The sequence below is a fragment of the Dendrobates tinctorius genome, unplaced genomic scaffold (assembly GCF_039654945.1).
Source record: "Dendrobates tinctorius isolate UK_male_01 unplaced genomic scaffold, ASM3965494v1 ptg000538l, whole genome shotgun sequence".
Lineage (NCBI taxonomy): Eukaryota > Metazoa > Chordata > Amphibia > Anura > Dendrobatidae > Dendrobates > Dendrobates tinctorius.
Genome location: NW_027362197.1, coordinates 34,983 through 61,419, shown reverse-complemented (window position 1 = coordinate 61,419; position 26,437 = coordinate 34,983). Strand labels below are relative to the sequence as shown.

At 54.4% G+C, this 26,437-nt stretch overlaps 1 protein-coding gene across 2 annotated transcripts in view; it reads left to right on the top strand.

The window, feature by feature from the left end:
- Nucleotides 1-26,437, top strand: part of DRC7 (dynein regulatory complex subunit 7) — an 86,207-nt gene that overhangs the window by 36,978 nt on the left and 22,792 nt on the right. For both annotated transcript variants that reach the window (XM_073565090.1, XM_073565091.1), the window contains one exon: nucleotides 25,676-25,894. In XM_073565090.1, coding sequence (XP_073421191.1) covers nucleotides 25,676-25,894 — 219 coding nt within the window. The remainder of the gene's footprint in view (nucleotides 1-25,675; nucleotides 25,895-26,437) is intronic.

The following is a 26,437-nucleotide window of genomic DNA, read 5'->3' as shown; positions in this document are numbered from 1 at the left end:
GGTGGTAGACAGAGATGAGGAGATGTAGGGTGGTGCAGCACTGTGGCGAGGATGGGTAGGTGGTAGACAGAGATGAGGAGATGTAGGGTGGTGCAGCACTGTGGAGAGGACGGGTAGGTGGTAGACACAGATGAGGAGGAGATGTAGGGTGGTGCAGCACTGTGGAGAGGACGGGTAGGTGGTAGACAGAGATGAGGAGATGTAGGGTGGAGCAGCACTGTGGAGAGGACGAGTAGGTGGTAGACAGAGATGAGGAGATGTAGGGGGGTGCAGCACTGTGGAGAGGACGGGTAGGTGGTAGACAGATTTGGAGGAGATGTAGGGTGGTGCAGCACTGTGGAGAGGATGGGTAGGTGGTAGACAGAGATGAGGAGATGTAGGGTGGTGCAGCACTGTGGCGAGGATGGGTAGGTGGTAGACAGATGAGGAGATGTAGGGTGGTGCAGCACTGTGGAGAGGATGGGTAGGTGGTAGACAGAGATGAGGAGATGTAGGGTGGTGCAGCACTGTGGAGAGGACGGGTAGGTGGTAGACACAGATGAGGAGATGTAGGGTGGTGCAGCACTGTGGAGAGGACGGGTAGGTGGTAGACAGAGATGAGGAGATGTAGGGCGGTGCAGCACTGTGGAGAAAATGGGTAGGTGGTAGACAGATGAGGAGGAGATGTAGGGTGGTGAGCACTGTGGAGAGGACGGGTAGGTGGTAGACAGATGGAGATGTAGGGTGGTGCAGCACTGTGGAGAGGACAGGTAGGTGGTAGACAGATGAGGAGGAGATGTAGGGCGGTGCAGCACTGTGGAGAGGACGGGTAGGTGGTAGACAGATGAGGAGGAGATGTAGGGCGGTGCAGCACTGTGGAGAGGATGGGTAGGTGGTAGACAGAGATGAGGAGATGTAGGGCGGTGCAGCACTGTGGAGAGGATGGGTAGGTGGTAGACAGATGGAGATGTAGGGTGGTGCAGCACTGTGGAGAGGACAGGTAGGTGGTAGACAGATGAGGAGGAGATGTAGGGCGGTGCAGCACTGTGGAGAGGACGGGTAGGTGGTAGACAGATGAGGAGGAGATGTAGGGCGGTGCAGCACTGTGGAGAGGATGGGTAGGTGGTAGACAGAGATGAGGAGATGTAGGGCGGTGCAGCACTGTGGAGAGGATGGGTAGGTGGTAGACAGAGATGAGGAGATGTAGGGCGGTGCAGCACTGTGGAGAAAATGGGTAGGTGGTAGACAGAGATCAGGAGGATAATATGTAGGGCGGTGCAGCACTGTGGAGAGGACGGGTAGGTGGTAGACAGAGATGAGGAGTAGATGTAGGGCGGTGCAGCACTGTGGAGAGGACAGGAAGGTGGTAGACAGATATGAGGAGGAGATGTAGGGCGGTGCAGCACTGTGGAGAGGACAGGAAGGTGGTAGACAGAGATGAGGAGGAGATGTAGGGCGGTGCAGCACTGTGGAGAAAATGGGTAGGTGGTAGACAGAGATCAGGAGGATAATATGTAGGGCGGTGCAGTACTGTGGAGAGGACGGGTAGGTGGTAGACAGAGATGAGGAGATGTAGGGCGGTGCAGCACTGTGGAGAAAATGGGTAGGTGGTAGACAGAGATGAGGAGGAGATGTAGGGTGGTGAGCACTGTGGAGAGGACGGGTAGGTGGTAGACAGATGGAGATGTAGGGTGGTGCAGCACTGTGGAGAGGACAGGTAGGTGGTAGACAGATGAGGAGGAGATGTAGGGCGGTGCAGCACTGTGGAGAGGACGGGTAGGTGGTAGACAGATGAGGAGATGTAGGGCGGTGCAGCACTGTGGAGAGGATGGGTAGGTGGTAGACAGAGATGAGGAGATGTAGGGTGGTGCAGCACTGTGGAGAGGATGGGTAGGTGGTAGACATGGAGATGTAGGGTGGTGCAGCACTGTGGAAAGGACGGGTAGGTGGTAGACAGATGAGGAGGAGATGTAGGGCGGTGCAGCACTGTGGAGAGGACGGGTAGGTGGTAGACAGATGAGGAGATGTAGGGCGGTGCAGCACTGTGGAGAGGACGGGTAGGTGGTAGACAGATGAGGAGATGTAGGGCGGTGCAGCACTGTGGAGAAAATGGGTAGGTGGTAGACAGAGATCAGGAGGATAATATGTAGGGCGGTGCAGCACTGTGGAGAGGACGGGTAGGTGGTAGACAGAGATGAGGAGATGTAGGGCGGTGCAGCACAGTGGAGAGGACGGGTAGGTGGTAGACAGAGATGAGGAGGAGATGTAGGGCGGTGCAGCACTGTGGAGAAAATGGGTAGGTGGTAGACAGAGATCAGGAGGATAATATGTAGGGCGGTGCAGCACTGTGGAGAGGACGGGTAGGTGGTAGACAGAGATGAGGAGATGTAGGGCGGTGTAGCACTGTGGAGAGGACGGGTAGGTGGTAGACAGAGATGAGGAGGAGATGTAGGGCGGTGCAGCACTGTGGAGAAAATGGGTAGGTGGTAGACAGAGATGAGGAGGATATATAGGGCGGTGCAGCACTGTGGAGAGGACAGGAAGGTGGTAGACAGAGATGAGGAGGACATGTAGGGTGGTGAGCACTGTGGAGAGGACAGGTAGATGGTAGACAGATGGTGATGTAGGGCGGTGCAGCACTGTGGAGAAAATGGGTAGGTGGTAGACAGAGATGAGGAGGAGATGTAGGGTGGTGCAGCACTGTGGAGAGGACAGGTAGGTGGTAGACAGATGAGGAGATGTAGGGCGGTGCAGCACTGTGGAGAGGACGGGTAGGTGGTAGACAGATGAGGAGATGTAGGGTGGTGCAGCACTGTGGAGAGGATGGGTAGGTGGTAGACAGAGATGAGGAGATGTAGGGCGGTGCAGCACTGTGGAGAGGATGGGTAGGTGGTAGATAGATGGAGATGTAGGGTGGTGCAGCACTGTGGAGAGGACAGGTAGGTGGTAGACAGATGAGGAGATGTAGGGCGGTGCAGCACTGTGGAGAGGACGGGTAGGTGGTAGACAGATGAGGAGGAGATGTAGGGCGGTGCAGCACTGTGGAGAGGATGGGTAGGCGGTAGACAGAAATGAGGAGATGTAGGGCGGTGCAGCACTGTGGAGAAAATGGGTAGGTGGTAGACAGAGATCGGGAAGATAATATGTAGGGCGGTGCAGCACTGTGGAGAGGACGGGTAGGTGGTAGACAGAGATGAGGAGGAGATGTAGGGCGGTGCAGCACTGTGGAGAAAATGGGTAGGTGGTAGACAGAGATGAGGAGGATATGTAGGGCGGTGCAGCACTGTGGAGAGGACAGGAAGGTGGTAGACAGAGATGAGGAGGACATGTAGGGTGGTGAGCACTGTGGAGAGGACGGGTAGATGGTAGACAGATGGAGATGTAGGGTGGTGCAGCACTGTGGAGAGGACAGGTAGGTGGTAAACAGATGAGGAGGAGATGTAGGGCGGTGCAGCACTGTGGAGATGGGTAGGCGGTAGACAGAGATGAGGAGATGTAGGGTGGTGCAGCACTGTGGCGAGGACGGGTAGGCGGTAGACAGATGAGGAGATGTAGGGTGGTTCAGCACTGTGGCGAGGATGGGCAGGTGGTAGACAGAGATGAGGAGGAGATGTAGGGTGGTGCAGCACTGTGGAGAGGATGGGTAGGTGGTAGACAGAGATGAGGAGATGTAGGGTGGTGCAGCGCTGTGGAGAGGATGGGTAGGTGGTAGACAGAGATGAGGAGATGTAGGGTGGTGCAGCACTGTGGCGAGGACGGGTAGGCAGTAGACAGATGAGGAGGAGATGTAGGGCAGTGCAGCACTGTGGAGAGGATGGGTAGGCGGTAGACAGAGATGAGGAGATGTAGGGTGGTGCAGCACTGTGGAGAGGATGGGTAGGTGGTAGACAGAGATGAGAGATGTAGGGTGGTGCAGCACTGTGGAGAGGATGGGTAGGTGGTAGACAGAGATGAGGAGATGTAGGGCAGTGCAGCACTGTGGAGAGGATGGGTAGGCGGTAGACAGAGATGAGGAGGAGATGTAGGGTGGTGCAGCACTGTGGCGAGGACGGGTAGGTGGTAGACAGATGAGGAGATGTAGGGTGGTGCAGCACTGTGGAAAGGATGGGTAGGTGGTAGACAGAGATGAGGAGATGTGGGTTGGTGCAGCACTGTGGAGAGGATGGGTAGGTGGTAGACAGAGATGAGATGTGGGGCGGTGCAGCACTGTGGAAAAAATGGGTAGGTGGTAGACAGAGATGAGGAGGAGATGTAGGGTGGTGAGCACTGTGGAGAGGACGAGTATGTGGTAGACAGATGGAGATGTAGGGTGGTGCAGCACTGTGGAGAGGACAGGTAGGTGGTAGACAGATGAGGAGGAGATGTAGGGGGGTGCAGCACTGTGGAGAGGACGGGTAGGTGGTAGACAGATGAGGAGGAGATGTAGGGCGGTGTAGCACTGTGGAGAGGATGGGTAGGTGGTAGACAGAGATGAGGAGATGTAGGGCAGTGCAGCACTGTGGAGAGGACGGGTAGGTGGTAGACAGATGGAGATGTAGGGTGGTGCAGCACTGTGGAGAGGACAGGTAGTTGGTAGACAGATGAGGAGGAGATGTAGGGCGGTGCAGCACTGTGGAGAGGACGGGTAGGTGGTAGACAGATGAGGAGGAGATGTAGGGCGGTGCAGCACTGTGGAGAGGAAGGGTAGGTGGTAGACAGAGATGAGGAGATGTAGGGCGGTGCAGCACTGTGGAGAGGATGGGTAGGTGGTAGACAGAGATGAGGAGGAGATGTAGGGCGGTGCAGCACTGTGGAGAAAATGGGTAGGTGGTAGACAGAGATCAGGAGGATAATATGTAGGGCGGTGCAGCACTGTGGAGAGGACGGGTAGGTGGTAGACAGAGATGAGGAGGAGATGTAGGGTGGTGCAGCACTGTGGAGAAAATGGGTAGGTGGTAGACAGAGATCAGGAGGATAATATGTAGGGCGGTGCAGCACTGTGGAGAGGACGGGTAGGTGGTAGACAGAGATGAGTAGATGTAGGGCGGTGCAGCACAGTGGAGAGGACAGGAAGGTGGTAGACAGAGATGAGGAGGAGATGTAGGGCGGTGCAGCACTGTGGAGAAAATGGGTAGGTGGTAGACAGAGATCAGGAGGATAATATGTAGGGCGGTGCAGCACTGTGGAGAGGACGGGTAGTTGGTAGACAGATGAGGAGATGTAGGGCGGTACAGCACTGTGGAGAGGATGGGTAGGTGGTAGACAGAGATGAGGAGATGTAGGGTGGTGCAGCACTGTGGAGAGGATGGGTAGGTGGTAGACAGATGAGGAGGAGATGTAGGGCGGTGCAGCACTGTGGAGAGGATGGGTAGGTGGTAGACAGAAATGAGGAGATGTAGGGCGGTGCAGCACTGTGGAGAAAATGGGTAGGTGGTAGACAGAGATCGGGAGGATAATATGTAGGGCGGTGCAGCACTGTGGAGAGGACGGGTAGGTGGTAGACAGAGATGAGGAGGAGATGTAGGGCGGTGCAGCACTGTGGAGAAAATGGGTAGGTGGTAGACAGAGATGAGGAGGATATGTAGGGCGGTGCAGCACTGTGGAGAGGACAGGAAGGTGGTAGACAGAGATGAGGAGGACATGTAGGGTGGTGAGCACTGTGGAGAGGACGGGTAGATGGTAGACAGATGGAGATGTAGGGTGGTGCAGCACTGTGGAGAGGACAGGTAGGTGGTAGACAGATGAGGAGGAGATGTAGGGCGGTGCAGCACTGTGGAGATGGGTAGGCGGTAGACAGAGATGAGGAGATGTAGGGTGGTGCAGCACTGTGGCGAGGAAGGGTAGGCGGTAGACAGATGAGGAGATGTAGGGTGGTTCAGCACTGTGGCGAGGATGGGCAGGTGGTAGACAGAGATGAGGAGGAGATGTAGGGTGGTGCAGCACTGTGGAGAGGATGGGTAGGTGGTAGACAGAGATGAGGAGATGTAGGGTGGTGCAGCACTGTGGAGAGGATGGGTAGGTGGTAGACAGAGATGAGGAGATGTAGGGTGGTGCAGCACTGTGGCGAGGACGGGTAGGCAGTAGACAGATGAGGAGGAGATGTAGGGCAGTGCAGCACTGTGGAGAGGATGGGTAGGCGGTAGACAGAGATGAGGAGATGTAGGGTGGTGCAGCACTGTGGAGAGGATGGGTAGGTGGTAGACAGAGATGAGAGATGTAGGGTGGTGCAGCACTGTGGAGAGGATGGGTAGGTGGTAGACAGAGATGAGGAGATGTAGGGCAGTGCAGCACTGTGGAGAGGATGGGTAGGCGGTAGACAGAGATGAGGAGGAGATGTAGGGTGGTGGAGCACTGTGGCGAGGACGGGTAGGTGGTAGACAGAGATGAGGAGATGTAGGGTGGTGCAGCACTGTGGCGAGGACGGGTAGGCAGTAGACAGATGAGGAGGAGATGTAGGGCAGTGCAGCACTGTGGAGAGGATGGGTAGGCGGTAGACAGAGATGAGGAGATGTAGGGTGGTGCAGCACTGTGGAAAGGATGGGTAGGTGGTAGACAGAGATGAGGAGATGTGGGTTGGTGCAGCACTGTGGAGAGGATGGGTAGGTGGTAGACAGAGATGAGATGTGGGGCGGTGCAGCACTGTGGAAAAAATGGGTAGGTGGTAGACAGAGATGAGGAGGAGATGTAGGGTGGTGAGCACTGTGGAGAGGACGAGTATGTGGTAGACAGATGGAGATGTAGGGTGGTGCAGCACTGTGGAGAGGACAGGTAGGTGGTAGACAGATGAGGAGGAGATGTAGGGCGGTGCAGCACTGTGGAGAGGACGGGTAGGTTGTAGACAGATGAGGAGGAGATGTAGGGCGGTGTAGCACTGTGGAGAGGATGGGTAGGTGGTAGACAGAGATGAGGAGATGTAGGGCAGTGCAGCACTGTGGAGAGGACGGGTAGGTGGTAGACAGATGGAGATGTAGGGTGGTGCAGCACTGTGGAGAGGACAGGTAGTTGGTAGACAGATGAGGAGGAGATGTAGGGCGGTGCAGCACTGTGGAGAGGACGGGTAGGTGGTAGACAGATGAGGAGGAGATGTAGGGCGGTGCAGCACTGTGGAGAGGAAGGGTAGGTGGTAGACAGAGATGAGGAGATGTAGGGCGGTGCAGCACTGTGGAGAGGATGGGTAGGTGGTAGACAGAGATGAGGAGGAGATGTAGGGCGGTGCAGCACTGTGGAGAAAATGGGTAGGTGGTAGACAGAGATCAGGAGGATAATATGTAGGGCGGTGCAGCACTGTGGAGAGGACGGGTAGGTGGTAGACAGAGATGAGGAGGAGATGTAGGGTGGTGCAGCACTGTGGAGAAAATGGGTAGGTGGTAGACAGAGATCAGGAGGATAATATGTAGGGCGGTGCAGCACTGTGGAGAGGACGGGTAGGTGGTAGACAGAGATGAGTAGATGTAGGGCGGTGCAGCACAGTGGAGAGGACAGGAAGGTGGTAGACAGAGATGAGGAGGAGATGTAGGGCGGTGCAGCACTGTGGAGAAAATGGGTAGGTGGTAGACAGAGATCAGGAGGATAATATGTAGGGCGGTGCAGCACTGTGGAGAGGACGGGTAGGTGGTAGACAGATGAGGAGATGTAGGGCGGTGCAGCACTGTGGAGAGGATGGGTAGGTGGTAGACAGAGATGAGGAGATGTAGGGCGGTGCAGCACTGTGGAGAGGATGGGTAGGTGGTAGACAGATGGAGATGTAGGGTGGTGCAGCACTGTGGAGAGGACAGGTAGGTGGTAGACAGATGAGGAGGAGATGTAGGGCGGTGCAGCACTGTGGAGAGGACGGGTAGGTGGTAGACAGATGAGGAGATGTAGGGCGGTGCAGCACTGTGGAGAGGATGGGTAGGTGGTAGACAGAGATGAGGAGATGTAGGGCGGTGCAGCACTGTGGAGAGGATGGGTAGGTGGTAGACAGATGGAGATGTAGGGTGGTGCAGCAATGTGGAGAGGACGGGTAGGTGGTAGACAGATGAGGAGGAGATGTAGGGCGGTGCAGCACTGTGGAGAGGACGGGTAGGTGGTAGACAGATGAGGAGGAGATGTAGGGCGGTGCAGCACTGTGGAGAGGATGGGTAGGTGGTAGACAGAGATGAGGAGGAGATGTAGGGCTGTGCAGCACTGTGGAGAAAATGGGTAGGTGGTAGACAGAGATCAGGAGATTAATATGTAGGGCGGTGCAGCACCGTGGAGAGGACGGGTAGGTGGTAGACAGATATGAGGAGATGTATGGCGGTGCAGCACTGTGGAGAAAATGGGTAGGTGGTAAACAGAGATGAGGAGGAGATGTAGGGTGGTGCAGCACTGTGGAGAGGACAGGTAGGTGGTAGACAGATGAGGAGGAGATATAGTGTGGTGCAGCACTGTGGAGAGGACGGGTAGGTGGTAGACAGATGAGGAGGAGATGTAGGGCGGTGCAGCACTGTGGAGAGGATGGGTAGGTGGTAGACAGAGATGAGGAGATGTAGGGCGGTGCAGCACTGTGGAGAAAATGGGTAGGTGGTAGACAGAGATCAGGAGGATAATATGTAGGGCGGTGCAGCACTGTGGAGAGGACGGGTAGGTGGTAGACAGAGATGAGGAGGAGATGTAGGGCGGTGCAGCACTGTGGAGAAAATGGGTAGGTGGTAGACAGAGATGAGGAGGATATGTAGGGCGGTGCAGCACTGTGGAGAGGACAGGAAGGTGGTAGACAGAGATGAGGAGGACATGTAGGGTGGTGAGCACTGTGGAGAGGACGGGTAGATGGTAGACAGATGGAGATGTAGGGTGGTGCAGCACTGTGGAGAGGATGGGTAGGTGGTAGACAGAGATGAGGAGGAGATGTAGGGTGGTGCAGCACTGTGGAGAGGATGGGTAGGTGGTAGACAGATGAGGAGGAGATGTAGGGCGGTGCAGCACTGTGGAGAGGATGGGTAGGTGGTAGACAGAGATGAGGAGGAGATGTAGGGTGGTGCAGCACTGTGGAGAGGATGGGTAGGTGGTAGACAGATGAGGAGGAGATGTAGGACGGTGCAGCACTGTGGAGAGGATGGGTAGGTGGTAGACAGAGATGAGGAGATGTAGGGTGGTGCAGCACTGTGGAGAGGACGGGTAGGTGGTAGACAGAGATGAGGAGGAGATGTAGGGGTGCAGCACTGTGGAGAGGACAGGAAGGTGGTAGACAGATATAGAGGAGATGTAGGGCGGTGCAGCACTGTGGAGGGGATGGGTAGAGGGTAGACAGAGATGAGGAGGAGATGTAGGGTGGTGCAGCACTGTGGAGAGGATGGGTAGGTGGTAGACAGAGATGAGGAGGAGATGTAGGGTGGTGCAGCACTGTGGAGAGGACGGGTAGGTGGTAGACAGAGATGAGAAGGAGATGTAGGGCGGTGCAGCACTGTGGAGAGGATGGGTAGGTGGTAGACAGACATGAGATGTAGGATGGTGCAGCACTGTGGAGAGGACGGGTAGGTGGTAGACAGAGATGAGGAGATGTAGGGTGGTGCAGCACTGTGGCGAGGATGGGTAGGTGGTAGACAGAGATGAGGAGATGTAGGGTGGTGCAGCACTGTGGCGAGGACGGGTAGACGGTAGACAGATGAGGAGGAGATGTAGGGTGGTGCAGCACTGTGGCCAGGATGGGTAGGTGGTAGACAGAGATGAGGAGGAGATGTAGGGTGGTGCAGCACTGTGGAGAGGACAGGTAGGTGGTAGACAGAGATGAGGAGGAGATGTAGGGTGGTGCAGCACTGTGGAGAGGACGGGTAGGTGGTAGACAGATGAAGAGGAGATGTAGGGTGGTGCAGCACTGTGGCGAGGACGGGTAGGCGGTAGACAGATGAGGACGAGATGTAGGGTGGTACAGCACTGTGGAGAGGATGGGTAGGTGGTAGACAAAGATGAGAAGGAGATGTAGGGTGGTGCAGCACTGTGGAGAGGACAGGTAGGTGGTAGACAGAGATGAGGAGACGTAGGGTGGTGCAGCACTGTGGAGAGGACGGGTAGGTGGTAGACAGATGAGGAGGAGATGTAGGGTGGTGCAGCACTGTGGCAAGGACGGGTAGGCGGTAGACAGATGAGGACGAGATGTAGGGTGGTGCAGCACTGTGGCGGGGATGGGTAGGTGGTAGACAGAGATGAGGAGGAGATGTAGGGTGGTGCAGCACTGTGGAGAGGACAGGTAGGTGGTAGACAGAGATGAGTAGGAGATGTAGGGTGGTGCAGCACTGTGGAGAGGACAGGTAGGCGTAGACAGATGAGGAGATGTAGGGTGGTGCAGCACTGTGGAGAGGACAGGTAGGTGGTAGACAGAGATGAGGAGGAGATGTAGGGCGTTGCAGCACTGTGGAGAGGACAGGTAGGTGGTAGACAGAGATGAGGAGGAGATGTAGGGTGGTGCAACACTGTGGAGAGGACGAGTAGATAGTAGACAGAGATGAGGAGGAGATGTAGGGCAGTGCAGCACTGTGGAGAGGATGGGTAGGTGGTAGACCGAGATGAGGAGATGTAGGGCGGTGCAGCACTGTGGAGATGGGTAGGCGGTAGACAGAGATGAGAAGATGTAGGGTGGTGCAGCACTGTGGCGAGGACGGGTAGGCGGTAGACAGATGAGGAGGAGATGTAGGGTGGTTCAGCACTGTGGCGAGGACGGGTAGGCGGTAGACAGATGAGCAGGAGATGTAGGGTGGTGCAGCACTGTGGCGAGGATGGGTAGGTGGTAGACAGAGATGAGGAGATGTAGGGTGGTGCAGCACTGTGGAGAGGACAGGTAGGTGGTAGACAGAGATGAGGAGGAGATGTAGGGTGGTGCAGCACTGTGGCGAGGACGGGTAGGCGGTAGACAGATGAGCAGGAGATGTAGGGTGGTGCAGCACTGTGGCGAGGATGGGTAGGTGGTAGACAGAGATGAGGAGATGTAGGGTGGTGCAGCACTGTAGAGAGGATTGGTAGGTGGTAGACAGAGATGAGGAGATGTAGGGTGGTGCAGCACTGTGGCGAGGACGGGTAGACGGTAGGCAGATGAGGAGGAGATGTAGGGTGGTGCAGCACTGTGGCGAGGATGGGTAGGTGGTAGACAGAGATGAGGAGATGTAGGGTGGTGCAGCACTGTGGAGAGGACAGGTAGGTGGTAGACAGAGATGAGGAGGAGATGTAGGGGGGTGCAGCACTGTGGAGAGGACGGGTAGGTGGTAGACAGATGAAGAGGATATGTAGGGTGGTGCAGCACTGTGGCGAGGACGGGTAGGAGGTAAACAGATGAGGACGAGATGTAGGGTGGTGCAGCACTGTGGCGGGGATGGGTAGGTGGTAGACAGAGATGAGGAGGAGATGTAGGGTGGTGCAGCACTGTGGAGAGGACAGTTAGGTGGTAGACAGAGATGAGTAGGAGATGTAGGGTGGAGCAGCACTGTGGAGAGGACGGGTAGGCGGTAGACAGATGAGGAGATGTAGGGTGGTGCAGCACTGTGGAGAGGACAGGTAGGTGGTAGACAGAGATGAGGAGGAGATGTAGGGCGGTGCAGCACTGTGGAGAGGACAGGTAGGTGGTAGACAGAGATGAGGAGGAGATGTAGGGTGGTGCAACACTGTGGAGAGGACGGGTAGATAGTAGACAGAGATGAGGAGGAGATGTAGGGCAGTGCAGCACTGTGGAGAGGATGGGTAGGTGGTAGACAGAGATGAGGAGATGTAGGGCGGGGCAGCACTGTGGAGATGGGTAGGCGGTAGACAGAGATGAGGAGATGTAGGGTGGTGAAGCACTGTGGCGAGGACGGGTAGGCGGTAGACAGATGAGGAGGAGATGTAGGGTGGTTCAGCACTGTGGCGAGGACGGGTAGGCGGTAGACAGATGAGCAGGAGATGTAGGGTGGTGCAGCACTGTGGAGAGGATGGGTAGGTGGTAGACAGAGATGAGGAGATGTAGGGTGGTGCAGCACTGTGGAGAGGATGGGTAGGTGGTAGACAGAGATGAGGAGATGTAGGGTGGTGCAGCACTGTGGCGAGGACGGGTAGACGGTAGACACATGAGGAGGAGATGTAGGGTGGTGCAGCACTGTGGCGAGGATGGGTAGGTGGTAGACAGATGAGGAGGAGATGTAGGGCGGTGCAGCACTGTGGAGAGGATGGGTAGGTGGTAGACAGAGATGAGGAGGAGATGTAGGGCTGTGCAGCACTGTGGAGAAAATGGGTAGGTGGTAGACAGAGATCAGGAGATTAATATGTAGGGCGGTGCAGCACCGTGGAGAGGACGGGTAGGTGGTAGACAGATATGAGGAGATGTAGGGCGGTGCAGCACTGTGGAGAAAATGGTAGGTGGTAAACAGAGATGAGGAGGAGATGTAGGGTGGTGCAGCACTGTGGAGAGGACAGGTAGGTGGTAGACAGATGAGGAGGAGATATAGTGTGGTGCAGCACTGTGGAGAGGACGGGTAGGTGGTAGACAGATGAGGAGGAGATGTAGGGCGGTGCAGCACTGTGGAGAGGATGGGTAGGTGGTAGACAGAGATGAGGAGATGTAGGGCGGTGCAGCACTGTGGAGAAAATGGGTAGGTGGTAGACAGAGATCAGGAGGATAATATGTAGGGCGGTGCAGCACTGTGGAGAGGACGGGTAGGTGGTAGACAGAGATGAGGAGGAGATGTAGGGCGGTGCAGCACTGTGGAGAAAATGGGTAGGTGGTAGACAGAGATGAGGAGGATATGTAGGGCGGTGCAGCACTGTGGAGAGTACAGGAAGGTGGTAGACAGAGATGAGGAGGACATGTAGGGTGGTGAGCACTGTGGAGAGGACGGGTAGATGGTAGACAGATGGAGATGTAGGGTGGTGCAGCACTGTGGAGAGGATGGGTAGGTGGTAGACAGAGATGAGGAGGAGATGTAGGGTGGTGCAGCACTGTGGAGAGGATGGGTAGGTGGTAGACAGATGAGGAGGAGATGTAGGGCGGTGCAGCACTGTGGAGAGGATGGGTAGGTGGTAGACAGAGATGAGGAGGAGATGTAGGGTGGTGCAGCACTGTGGAGAGGATGGGTAGGTGGTAGACAGATGAGGAGGAGATGTAGGACGGTGCAGCACTGTGGAGAGGATGGGTAGGTGGTAGACAGAGATGAGGAGGAGATGTAGGGTGGTGCAGCACTGTGGAGAGGATGGGTAGGTGGTAGACAGAGATGAGGAGATGTAGGGTGGTGCAGCACTGTGGAGAGGACGGGTAGGTGGTAGACAGAGATGAGGAGGAGATGTAGGGGTGCAGCACTGTGGAGAGGACAGGAAGGTGGTAGACAGATATAGAGGAGATGTAGGGCGGTGCAGCACTGTGGAGGGGATGGGTAGAGGGTAGACAGAGATGAGGAGGAGATGTAGGGTGGTGCAGCACTGTGGAGAGGATGGGTAGGTGGTAGACAGAGATGAGGAGGAGATGTAGGGTGGTGCAGCACTGTGGAGAGGACGGGTAGGTGGTAGACAGAGATGAGGAGGAGATGTAGGGCGGTGCAGCACTGTGGAGAGGATGGGTAGGTGGTAGACAGACATGAGATGTAGGGTGGTGCAGCACTGTGGAGAGGACGGGTAGGTGGTAGACAGAGATGAGGAGATGTAGGGTGGTGCAGCACTGTGGCGAGGATGGGTAGGTGGTAGACAGAGATGAGGAGATGTAGGGTGGTGCAGCACTGTGGCAAGGACGGGTAGACGGTAGACAGATGAGGAGGAGATGTAGGGTGGTGCAGCACTGTGGCGAGGATGGGTAGGTGGTAGACAGAGATGAGTAGGAGATGTAGGGTGGTGCAGCACTGTGGAGAGGACAGGTAGGCGTAGACAGATGAGGAGATGTAGGGTGGTGCAGCACTGTGGAGAGGACAGGTAGGTGGTAGACAGAGATGAGGAGGAGATGTAGGGCGTTGCAGCACTGTGGAGAGGACAGGTAGGTGGTAGACAGAGATGAGGAGGAGATGTAGGGTGGTGCAACACTGTGGAGAGGACGAGTAGATAGTAGACAGAGATGAGGAGGAGATGTAGGGCAGTGCAGCACTGTGGAGAGGATGGGTAGGTGGTAGACCGAGATGAGGAGATGTAGGGCGGTGCAGCACTGTGGAGATGGGTAGGCGGTAGACAGAGATGAGAAGATGTAGGGTGGTGCAGCACTGTGGCGAGGACGGGTAGGCGGTAGACAGATGAGGAGGAGATGTAGGGTGGTTCAGCACTGTGGCGAGGACGGGTAGGCGGTAGACAGATGAGCAGGAGATGTAGGGTGGTGCAGCACTGTGGAGAGGATGGGTAGGTGGTAGACAGAGATGAGGAGATGTAGGGTGGTGCAGCACTGTGGAGAGGATTGGTAGGTGGTAGACAGAGATGAGGAGATGTAGGGTGGTGCAGCACTGTGGCGAGGACGGGTAGACGGTAGGCAGATGAGGAGGAGATGTAGGGTGGTGCAGCACTGTGGCGAGGATGGGTAGGTGGTAGACAGAGATGAGGAGATGTAGGGTGGTGCAGCACTGTGGAGAGGACAGGTAGGTGGTAGACAGAGATGAGGAGGAGATGTAGGGTGGTGCAGCACTGTGGAGAGGACGGGTAGGTGGTAGACAGATGAAGAGGATATGTAGGGTGGTGCAGCACTGTGGCGAGGACGGGTAGGAGGTAAACAGATGAGGACGAGATGTAGGGTGGTGCAGCACTGTGGCGGGGATGGGTAGGTGGTAGACAGAGATGAGGAGGAGATGTAGGGTGGTGCAGCACTGTGGAGAGGACAGTTAGGTGGTAGACAGAGATGAGTAGGAGATGTAGGGTGGTGCAGCACTGTGGAGAGGACGGGTAGGCGGTAGACAGATGAGGAGATGTAGGGTGGTGCAGCACTGTGGAGAGGACAGGTAGGTGGTAGACAGAGATGAGGAGGAGATGTAGGGCGGTGCAGCACTGTGGAGAGGACAGGTAGGTGGTAGACAGAGATGAGGAGGAGATGTAGGGTGGTGCAACACTGTGGAGAGGACGGGTAGATAGTAGACAGAGATGAGGAGGAGATGTAGGGCAGTGCAGCACTGTGGAGAGGATGGGTAGGTGGTAGACAGAGATGAGGAGATGTAGGGCGGGGCAGCACTGTGGAGATGGGTAGGCGGTAGACAGAGATGAGGAGATGTAGGGTGGTGAAGCACTGTGGCGAGGACGGGTAGGCGGTAGACAGATGAGGAGGAGATGTAGGGTGGTTCAGCACTGTGGCGAGGACGGGTAGGCGGTAGACAGATGAGCAGGAGATGTAGGGTGGTGCAGCACTGTGGAGAGGATGGGTAGGTGGTAGACAGAGATGAGGAGATGTAGGGTGGTGCAGCACTGTGGAGAGGATGGGTAGGTGGTAGACAGAGATGAGGAGATGTAGGGTGGTGCAGCACTGTGGCGAGGACGGGTAGACGGTAGACACATGAGGAGGAGATGTAGGGTGGTGCAGCACTGTGGCGAGGATGGGTAGGTGGTAGACAGAGATGAGGAGGAGATGTAGCTGTCTACAAATATCTAAAGGGCTGTCACATTGTAGAAGGATCAACTTTATTCTCATTTGCACAGGGAAAGACTAGAAGCAATGGGATGAAACTGAATGGGAGGAGACACAGATTAGATATTAGAAAAAACTTTTTGACAGTTAGAGTGATCAATGAGTGGAACAGGCTGCCACGAGAAGTGGTGAGTTCTCCTTCAATGGAAGTCTTCAAACAGAGGCTGGACAGACATCTGACTGGGATGATTTAGCGAATCCTGCTTTGAGCAGGGGGTTGGACCAGATGGCCCAGGAGGTCCCTTCCAACTCTACGATTCTATGATTCTATGATTCTATGATTCTATGTAGGGTGGTGCAGCACTGTGGAGAGGACGGGTAGGTGGTAGACAGATGAAGAGGAGATGTAGGGTGGTGCAGCACTGTGGCGAGGACGGGTAGGCGGTAGACAGATGAGGACGAGATGTAGGGTGGTGCAGCACTGTGGCGGGGATGGGTAGGTGGTAGACAGAGATGAGGAGGAGATGTAGGGTGGTGCAGCACTGTGGAGAGGACAGGTAGGTGGTAGACAGAGATGAGGAGGAGATGTAGGGTGGTGCAGCACTGTGGAGAGGACGGGTAGGTGGTAGACAGATGAGGAGATGTAGGGTGGTGCAGCACTGTGGCGAGGACGGGTAGGCGGTAGACAGATGAGGACGAGATGTAGGGTGGTGCAGCACTGTGGCGGGGATGGGTAGGTGGTAGACAGAGATGATGAGGAGATGTAGGGTGGTGCAGCACTGTGGAGAGGACAGGTAGGTGGTAGACAGAGATGAGTAGGAGATGTAGGGTGGTGCAGCACTGTGGAGAGGACGGGTAGGCGGTAGACAGATGAGGAGATGTAGGGTGGTGCAGCACTGTGGAGAGGACAGGTAGGTGGTAGACAGAGATGAGGAGGAGATGTAGGGCGGTGCAGCACTGTGGAGAGGACAGGTAGGTGGTAGACAGAGATGAGGAGGAGATGTAGGGTGGTGCAACACTGTGGAGAGGACGGGTAGATAGTAGACAGAGATGAGGAGGAGATGTAGGGCTGTGCAGCACTGTGTAGAGAATGGGTAGGTGGTAGACAGAGATGAGGAGATGTAGGGCGGGGCAGCACTGTGGAGATGGGTAGGCGGTAGACAGAGATGAGGAGATGTAGGGTGGTGCAGCACTGTGGCGAGGACGGGTAGGCGGTAGACAGATGAGGAGATGTAGGGTGGTTCAGCACTGTGGCGAGGACGGGTAGGCGGTAGACAGATGAGCAGGAGATGTAGGGTGGTGCAGCACTGTGGAGAGGATGGGTAGGTGGTAGACAGAGATGAGGAGATGTAGGGTTTTGCAGCACTGTGGAGAGGATGGGTAGGTGGTAGACAGAGATGAGGAGATGTAGGGTGGTGCAGCACTGTGGCGAGGACGGGTAGGCGGTAGACAGAGATGAGGAGATGTAGGGCGGTGCAGCACTGTGGAGATGGGTAGTGTCATGGTCACGTATGTCAGGACGCAGATGATGTCGCAAGGCGAACCCATAACACACGTGATCCTGGATACACCGCCTCCAGTGGGGCGAATTTAAATAATAAAGCGTGCAGGTGGATACGCCGCCTCCACCTGGCAGATTTAGGTATTACACGCCATGCATACATATCTGGAAACACCGCCTCCAGTAAGGCGCATTTAAATAATAAGTGGGGAACCTGGGTAACTTTAACAATGGTGGGCCCTGCGATAGGGAATGGAGAAATGGAGACCTTCTGCACTCCCCTGAGCCAGTGTCCCTACACTCCTCACATTCCCTAAACAGGCTCCGCACCTGTCGCCGCACGCGTACCTTAACGCCCTTGCTCGCCCTGAGCCTAAACCCTCACTAGGGAATAGGTCGGTGCGGAGACTAATCCCACCACTGCACTAACAACACACATGAGGAAAGAGACAATACAGGGGAAACCACCACTTATCTTTGCTCTGTTGCGTGCGCTCCTAGCAACAGAGCCCACCACCTGCGTGCATCTTCTCCTCCACCCTGATCCATCACCATAACTGGATCCGTCACCATCGTGCAGCCTGGGAGCAGAGTCCATCACCACTTGCAGCAGTCCAGTACACAGAGTCCCAAGATGAGTCCAGCCTCTGCCAAGAATCCAAGCATGCTCGAGTCCAGTTCTCAGCAACCAAGTCGAACATGCTGAGTGCAACTCTCTTCCAAGTCGCCACTCCTCTAAGCCATGCCCGCACTTCCCGCCGACACCACAAACTGCGACTCCACCAAGCCATGCCAGTCCTTCCTGCAGACACCATTAGCTGGCACTCATCCTCTCTGGCTGACTGCGCAGGACTCCTATCCCGCTCCATCCTTCCACCAGGCTCTCCAACAACTCAGAAAGAAATATCACCAGCCGTGAGTGAACCCCCTAAGCACACCTTTATAGGGAGTCACACCTGATCCCTAATTAAGTGAACATTAACCTAAACCTATGGTGCGATACCGCTAACCACCACCGGGGACAGTCAAAACACCTTTGAACTCAACCAAAGTAAAAAAAGTTCACTTTGTGCTTTTAATACCGCCAGATCCAACACTGGATCATGACAGGTAGGCGGTAGACAGAGATGAGGAGATGTAGGGTGGTGCAGCACTGTGGCGAGGACGGGTAGGCGGTAGACAGATGAGGAGGAGATGTAGGGTGGTTCAGCACTGTGGCGAGGATGGGTAGGTGGTAGACAGAGATGAGGAGGAGATGTAGGGTGGTGCAGCACTGTGGAGAGGATGGGTAGGTGGTAGACAGAGATGAGGAGATGTAGGGTGGTGCAGCACTGTGGAGAGGATGGGTAGGTGGTAGACAGAGATGAGGAGATGTAGGGTGGTGCAGCACTGTGGCGAGGACGGGTAGGCAGTAGACAGATGAGGAGATGTAGGGCAGTGCAGCACTGTGGAGAGGATGAGTAGGCGGTAGACAGAGATGAGGAGATGTAGGGTGGTGCAGCACTGTGGAGAGGATGGGTAGGTGGTAGACAGAGATGAGGAGATGTAGGGTGGTGCAGCACTGTGGAGAGGATGGGTAGGTGGTAGACAGAGATGAGGAGATGTAGGGCAGTGCAGCACTGTGGAGAGGATGGGTAGGCGGTAGACAGAGATGAGGAGGAGATGTAGGGTGGTGCAGCACTGTGGCGAGGACGGGTAGGTGGTAGACAGATGAGGAGGAGATGTAGGGTGGTGCAGCACTGTGGAGAGGATGGGTAGGTGGTAGACAGAGATGAGGAGATGTGGGGTGGTGCAGCACTGTGGAGAGGATGGGTAGGTGGTAGATAGAGATGAGGAGATGTGGGGTGGTGCAGCACTGTGGAGAGGATGGGTAGGTGGTAGACAGAGATGAGGAGATGTAGGGTGGTGCAGCACTGTGGCGAGGATGGGTAGGTGGTAGACAGAGATGAGGAGGAGATGTAGGGCAGTGCAGCACTGTGGAGAGGATGGGTAGGTGGTAGACAGATGAGGAGGAGGTGTAGGGTGGTGCAGCACTGTGGAGAGGATGGGTAGGTGGTAGACAGAGATGAGGAGATGTAGGGTGGTGCAGCACTGTGGAGAGGATGGGTAGGTGGTAGACAGAGATGAGGAGATGTAGGGTGATGCAACACTGTGGAGAGGATGGGTAGGTGGTAGACAGAGATGAGGAGATGTAGGGTGGTGCAGCACTGTGGAGAGGATGGGTAGGTGGTAGACAGAGATGAGATGTAGGGGGGTGCAGCACTGTGGAGAGGACGGGTAGGTGGTAGACAGATGAGGAGGAGATGTAGGGTGGTGCAGCACTGTGGAGAGGACGGGTAGGCGGTAGACAGATGAGATGTAGGGTGGTGCAGCACTGTGGAGAGGACAGGTAGGTGGTAGACAGAGATGAGGAGGAGATGTAGGGTGGTGCAGCACTGTGGAGAGGATGGGTAGGTGGTAGACAGGAATGATATGTAGGGTGGTGCAGCACTGTGGAGAGGATGGGTAGGTGGTAGACAGAGATGAGGAGATGTAGGGTGGTGCAGCACTGTGGAGAGGACGGGTAGGAGGTAGACAGAGATGAGGAGATGTAGGGTGGTGCAGCACTGTGGAGAGGATGAGTAGGTGGTAGACAGAGATGAGGAGATGTAGGGGGGTGCAGCACTGTGGAGAGGATGGGTAGGTGGTAGACAGATGAGGAGATGTAGGGTGGTGCAGCACTGTGGAGAGGATGGGTAGGTGGTAGACAGAGATGAGGAGATGTAGGGTGGTGCAGCACTGTGGCGAGGATGGGTAGGTGGTAGACAGAGATGAGGAGATGTAGGGTGGTGCAGCACTGTGGAGAGGACGGGTAGGTGGTAGACACAGATGAGGAGGAGATGTAGGGTGGTGCAGCACTGTGGAGAGGACGGGTAGGTGGTAGACAGAGATGAGGAGATGTAGGGTGGTGCAGCACTGTGGAGAGGACGGGTAGGTGGTAGACACAGATGAGGAGGAGATGTAGGGTGGTGCAGCACTGTGGAGAGGACGGGTAGGTGGTAGACAGAGATGAGGAGATGTAGGGTGGTGCAGCACTGTGGAGAGGACGAGTAGGTGGTAGACAGAGATGAGGAGATGTAGGGGGGTGCAGCACTGTGGAGAGGACGGGTAGGTGGTAGACAGATGAGGAGGAGATGTAGGGTGGTGCAGCACTGTGGAGAGGACGGGTAGGTGGTAGACTGAGATGAGGAGATGTAGGGTGGTGCAGCACTGTGGAGAGGACGGGTAGGTGGTAGACAGATGAGGAGGAGATGTAGGGTGGTGCAGCACTGTGGAGAGGACGGGCAGGTGGTAGACTGAGATGAGGAGATGTAGGGTGGTGCAGCACTGTGGAGAGGACGGGTAGGTGGTAGACTGAGATGAGGAGATGTAGGGTGGTGCAGCACTGTGGAGAGGACGGGTAGGTGGTAGACTGAGATGAGGAGATGTAGGGGGGTGCAGCACTGTGGAGAGGACGGGTAGGTGGTAGACAGATGAGGAGGAGATGTAGGGTGGTGCAGCACTGTGGAGAGGACGGGCAGGTGGTAGACTGAGATGAGGAGATGTAGGGTGGTGCAGCACTGTGGAGAGGACGGGTAGGTGGTATACAGATGAGGAGGAGATGTAGAGCAGGGCAGCACTGTGGAGAGGATGGGTAGGTGGTAGACAGATGAGGAGGAGATGTGACAGGACAAAAGAGTAAACCAGTGTGTACAAAATGGTCAAGATCACCCACATAATATACCGTACTCAGAAAATATATAATGAATAAATTTATAAATAAAAAAAACACAAACAGAACAATAACATTAAAAACGCCAAAAATTGGCCATACAAAACCCACTAAATGTCCGTAAAAGGACCAATAACCTCCTCTAATGTGCGAGGTACAGGGACAACGAGCAGATGATGTCACACAGGGAGACACCGAGTGTTGTCATATAGCAAATATAGATCTAAACAATATCCAGGCCAACTGGTAACCTGTACCCACCGTGGGCGACAATGACAAGGATCAATCGGCAAAAAGGGGCTTGAAAAAACAATAATGTTATGATGGAGGAAATGATGGATAAGGTTTGAGCCTATTGAATCCTATATAGACCTGTAGAAATAAAAGTGACACCTGGCAAAGTGGAAACACTGAAAAAATGTGATAAATGGTATTAAAGTCCAGTGACAACAGTAAATCTGTGCTGCTACACTGGGAAACATCAGCTGGGAAGGAAGAATACCTTGGGAAATAATCCGATAAAGACGTGAAACAGGCAGCCTTACTGACGGACGGGGCGGTCACAGGAAAAGCGGCATAGAGGCAAGAAAGCCGCCAGATAATGCTGCGGCAACACTGCAACCAGCCGCCAGCACGAAGGTGGAGGGGAGGACCCCCGCAGCTCGCCACCTGGCAGAGGAGAGAGGGCGGACGCATTGTCCAAGCTTGTCTCTTATATATAGGACGTTGTGTACACCTGACATGATAACGGTCTGTGGACACGGCGTCCAGAAGGGAGAGCATGCGCGGCTGACAAAAGCCAGAACGCCGCAGCCACCGACACGGCCCTGGAAACGGCATGGCGAGGCGTCCGCACGGTCCGGGCTCACTGTTCAGATGTGCGAGAAGAGCTGGCGCATGCATGGGACCGAGGTGTGGCATCTGCACCTTGTGATCACAATGGATTGTAAAATGACAGAGAATCAGCGAATGGAGCCCCATTGGGGACAGTGCCAATAATGTCTGTAAAGCGCTGCGGAATGAAGGGCGCTATATCAATGAGTAAAATAAATGGCAGAGTTGGAAGGGACCTCCTGGTCCAACCCCCTGCTCAAAGCAGGACTCACTAAATCACCCCAGTCAGATGTCTGTCCAGCCTCTGTGTGAAGTCTTCCATTGAAGGAGAACTCACCACCTCTCGTGGCCGCCTGCTCCACTCACTGATCACCCTCACTGTCAGAAAGTCTTTTCTAATGTCTAATCTGGAGGTTTCTGTGTTTTCTGCCTGAGACCGGGGATAGACACACCGCCCTCACTGCGGAGCGCCCATAACCTGTACACGGCAAGGCCGCCTTTCTGCCGACTGCTTATCCTAGGTGTAGTTCCCAGTCTGACCTGAAGATAAGGCGGATTTTGGAAACAAAAGTTGTGGGGATTTATATAACATCCAACCACGTATATAATATATAGATTCCTGACAACTGGGGGACAAATTCCCCCCCCCCGAATCCCTGACATACAAAGGAGACAAAGAAAGCAGCGATAGAGTGCGCCCTGCGCCCCCACCTCTACTACATACAGATCTGTATGTGCCCGAAGGTCAGGAGTACAAGAATAGCAGAATAGATCGCTGAGAACCACTACTAAGTAATCACAGCCCTGTATTAGAGAGCGCAGCACTGGGCACAAATACACCACAGGAATGTACAGTGGTGCTCAGAAGTTTACACACCCCGGCAGAATTTCTGCTTTCTTGGCCTTTTTTTCAGAGAATATGAGTGATAACACCAAACCTTTCCTCCACTCATGGTCAGTGGTTGGGTGAAGCCATTTATTGTCAGACTACTGTGTTTTCTCTTTTTAAATCCTAATGACAACCCAAAATATCCAAATGACCCTGATCAAAAGTTCACATCCCCTGGTGATTTTGGCCTGATAACATGCACAGAACTTGACACAAATGGGTGTGACTGGCTCCTAAAGGTAACATCCTCACCTGTGACCGGTGACAACGCCAGGAAAATTGTTCAGGATGTAAAGAAAAACCCACAAATAGCATCAGCTGAATACTGGAGTCTCTGAAAACTAGCGGTGTGGCTGCTTCCAGATGCACAATAAGGAGGCACTTGAAGAAAAATGGGCTGCATGGTGGAGTTTCCAGAAGAAAGTGATTACTGCACAAATACCACAAAGTATGTCACCTACAATACGCAAAACAGCACAGAGACAAGCCTCAAACCTTCTGGAACAAGGTAATTTGGAGTGATGAGAACAAAATTGATCTTTTTGGCCACCACCATAAACGTTATATTTGGTGACAGGTCAACAAGGCCTATGATGAAAGGATCACCATTCCTACTGTAAAGCACAGAAGTGGATTGCTGATGTTTTGGGGATGTGTGAGCTACAAAGGCACAGGAAACTTGGTCAAAGTTGAAGGTAAGATGAATGCAGCACATTATCAGCAACTACTGGAGGCAAATTTGCAATAATCAGACCGGAATCTGCGCATGGGACGTACTGGGACGTACTGGGACGTTCCAACATGACAACGATCCAAAACACAAGGCCAAGTCGACCTGTCATTGGCTACAGCAGAACAAAAAGTGAAGGTTCTGGAGTGGCCATCTCAGTCTCCTGATCTCAATATCATTGAGCCACTATGGCAGGGGTGGGGAATCTTTTTTCTGCCAAGGGCCATTTGAATATTTATACCATCCTCCGGGGGCCGTACAAACTCCACCCACAAAGTACATCCTGACTCAGGCACTGGTGTCAGGATGTAATCTTTCATTGTATGATCTTCAGAGTCCAGTAGTGAACAGTGTGTGTGTGTGTGTGTGTGTGTGTGTGTGTGCTAACAGAGCAAGAAGAAATTAATTAGTTGGTTGCAATCAAAATACAGCTCCCTGCCCAAGAATGCAGTCCCTGAGAATCTGCTCAGGGGCCTGATAAAAGGTCATCGAGGGCCATATGGCCCTGGGGCCTGAGGTACCCCATCCCTGCACTATGGGGAGATCTCAAGCGTGCAGTTCCTGTTAGCCCAGGAATTTACAGGAACTGGAGGCTTTTTGCCAAGAAGAGTGGGCAGCTTTACCATCTGAGAAAATAAAGAACCTCATCCACAACTACCACAAAAGACTTCAAGCTGTCACTGATGTCAGAGAGGGGGCAAGACACGGTATTAAGAAATGGGGAGACCGCTACGTCAGGGTTCCCCAATTTCAGTCCTCAAGGCCCACCACCAGATCATGTTTTCAGGATTTCCTTTGTTGGGGAACCCTGCGCGACGTCATCAAAGCTCATTGTCGCAAGGCATCGCTGAGAACGGGACTTGCAGGGAGCATCGCTGAGGCCTGGGGACGCTGCGGGGGGACGCCGGAAGGTGAGACTATCACGATTTTTTATTTTAATTCTATTTTTTACAGGGATATGGTACCCAGGGATTGGAGGACAGTCTCCTCTCCCCCAGACCCTGGGTACCATCCGCACATTTTCCACTTACTTTGCGCATGGTGTGCACAGCCATATGCGGAAAGTAAGCGGACCAATGCATTCCTATGTGTGCGGAATTTCCGCGATTCCGCAAAAAGAATGAGCATGCTGCATATTTTTCCGCGGTGCGATTTTGCCACGGAAAAACACGCAGCATTAGCACAGCATGTGCGGAATGCCATTGAATTCAATGGGTTACTTATTTTATGCATTTTTGCGGCAAAAACACATAAAATCCGTGGGAATTCCAGACGTGTGCACATAGCCTTAATATAAAAGGTACAGTGTTTACAATAAAAAGGATATAAAATATGGGAATAAAAAGTGACATACAAATATGCAAAACAGCGATAAAATAAAAGGGAGAGACTTACAGAAATATCCAACTCTGCATCCTGATTCTCTGACCCCGAGGGAGGGGGGAATATGAAATGGAGCACAACAGCTAGGCTGCCCCTCACTGTGAACACTTTTCTTTGTGTGAAGGCCTAATTTATAGATTTAACCTGGAGATCCAATTTCTAGACCAGCCTCTCATGTTAATATTCTAATTGCTGGTGTGTGACTGGGCCATGGTTATTTTACCAATGAATACATTATTTTTCTCTGAAACTCTTTGTGTAACCTCTCTCAAAGACAGATAGTGTCATTCTTCAATTGGCATCTCGCTTCAAAGAGCCAGAAGGTGTGAAATGTTTCCACTTTGTGGTTCTCAGTAAAGCCCCCTGGTGAGATTGGAGACAGGAGACTGCCTTCTCAGAATAACGTGAGGTCATGACCTGTGTGGAGAGCTGTGGTGTAAGGACAGATGTTAATTACTGCTGGTCATACATGCATACATATACATATTTCACTACACTAGTATATTCCCACACTCATGTTTGGAGCGTTAATAGCTGCTAAAGGTTGAAGGAGAAGGTTAGAGACAGAAGATGAGCAGCTGATCGGGAGTGGCGATTATCAGTGGGGATGTTAGTCCTCCATGATGAGAGTGGAGATGGACAGGATTGAAAGTGTGGAAGACAGGAGGCAAAGTGATCTAGAAACGGTTGGGAGAAGCCGGGAGGACGATACATAACAGCCACCCGCAGGGAGAAGGGATTGAAAAGTCTGACAGCGTGGACCTCAAAGGAATGGTAGACAAGTGAGGGAACCAGGGGGAATCACCTGGAAAGCACATTGTGATGAAAGGAGCAGACCAACGCCTCCATCTATTCTGGCCTCAGGTCTGGGAGTATATGAGAATTGTAGCCCACCATACAGAAGAGCAGCAGCGGTGTCCAACTGCTCGATTCAAGGTTCACTAAGAGTCAGAAGGGTAAAGTTATTTTAAAGGAAAAAGTAAATGTCTGGGTTGTTTGTTACACGCTGACCGGGAGATCCAGAGGGCACCATTACAGGTGAAGGCTGTACTGAATGGAAATGAGATTCCACTTCATTCCATTCCTTTTCCTAAGTCCCCATCATCCATGAGTATGTTATGTGTCTACAGGAAGCAGAGACCCCCGGCCCGGACCTTCTGTACGGTCGCAGAGTTCACTGCTGGGTGTTGGTCCTGGCTGGTAAGAGAGAAGTTCCAGACAATTTCTTCATCGATGCTCTGACAGGCCGCGCGTACCCGACCAAGGACCCGCATTTCCTGAGCATCGAAAGTCTGTGGAATCATGAGAACTACTGGGTGAACATGCAGTACTGCCGTAACGGCTGCAAGGTACCAGGGACTGAGAGAAGCAAAGCAAATGTACGACAGCAGGGGAGGGGGCAGCCCAGCGTGTGAGGGGTGGAGGCAGGGGAGGGGGCAGCCCAGTGTGTGAGGGGAGGGGGCAGCCCAGCGTGTGAGGGGAGGGGGCAGGGGAGGGGGCAGCCCAGCGTGTGAGGGGTGGAGGCAGGGGAGGGGGCAGCCCAGCGTGTGAGGGGTGGAGGCAGGGGAGGGGGCAGCCCAGCGTGTGAGGGGTGGAGGCAGGGGAGGGGGCAGCCCAGCGTGTGAGGGGTGGAGGCAGGGGAGGGGGCAGCCCAGCGTGTGAGGGGTGGAGGCAGGGGAGGGGGCAGCCCAGCGTGTGAGGGGTGGAGGCAGGGGAGGGGGCAGCCCAGCGTGTGAGGGGAGGGGGCAGCCCAGTGTGTGAGGGGTAGAGGCAGGGGAGGGGGCAGGGGAGGGGGCAGCCCAGTGTGTGAGGGGTGGAGGCAGGGGAGGGGGCAGCCCAGTGTGTGAGGGGTGGAGGCAGGGGAGGGGGCAGCCCAGCGTGTGAGGGGTGGA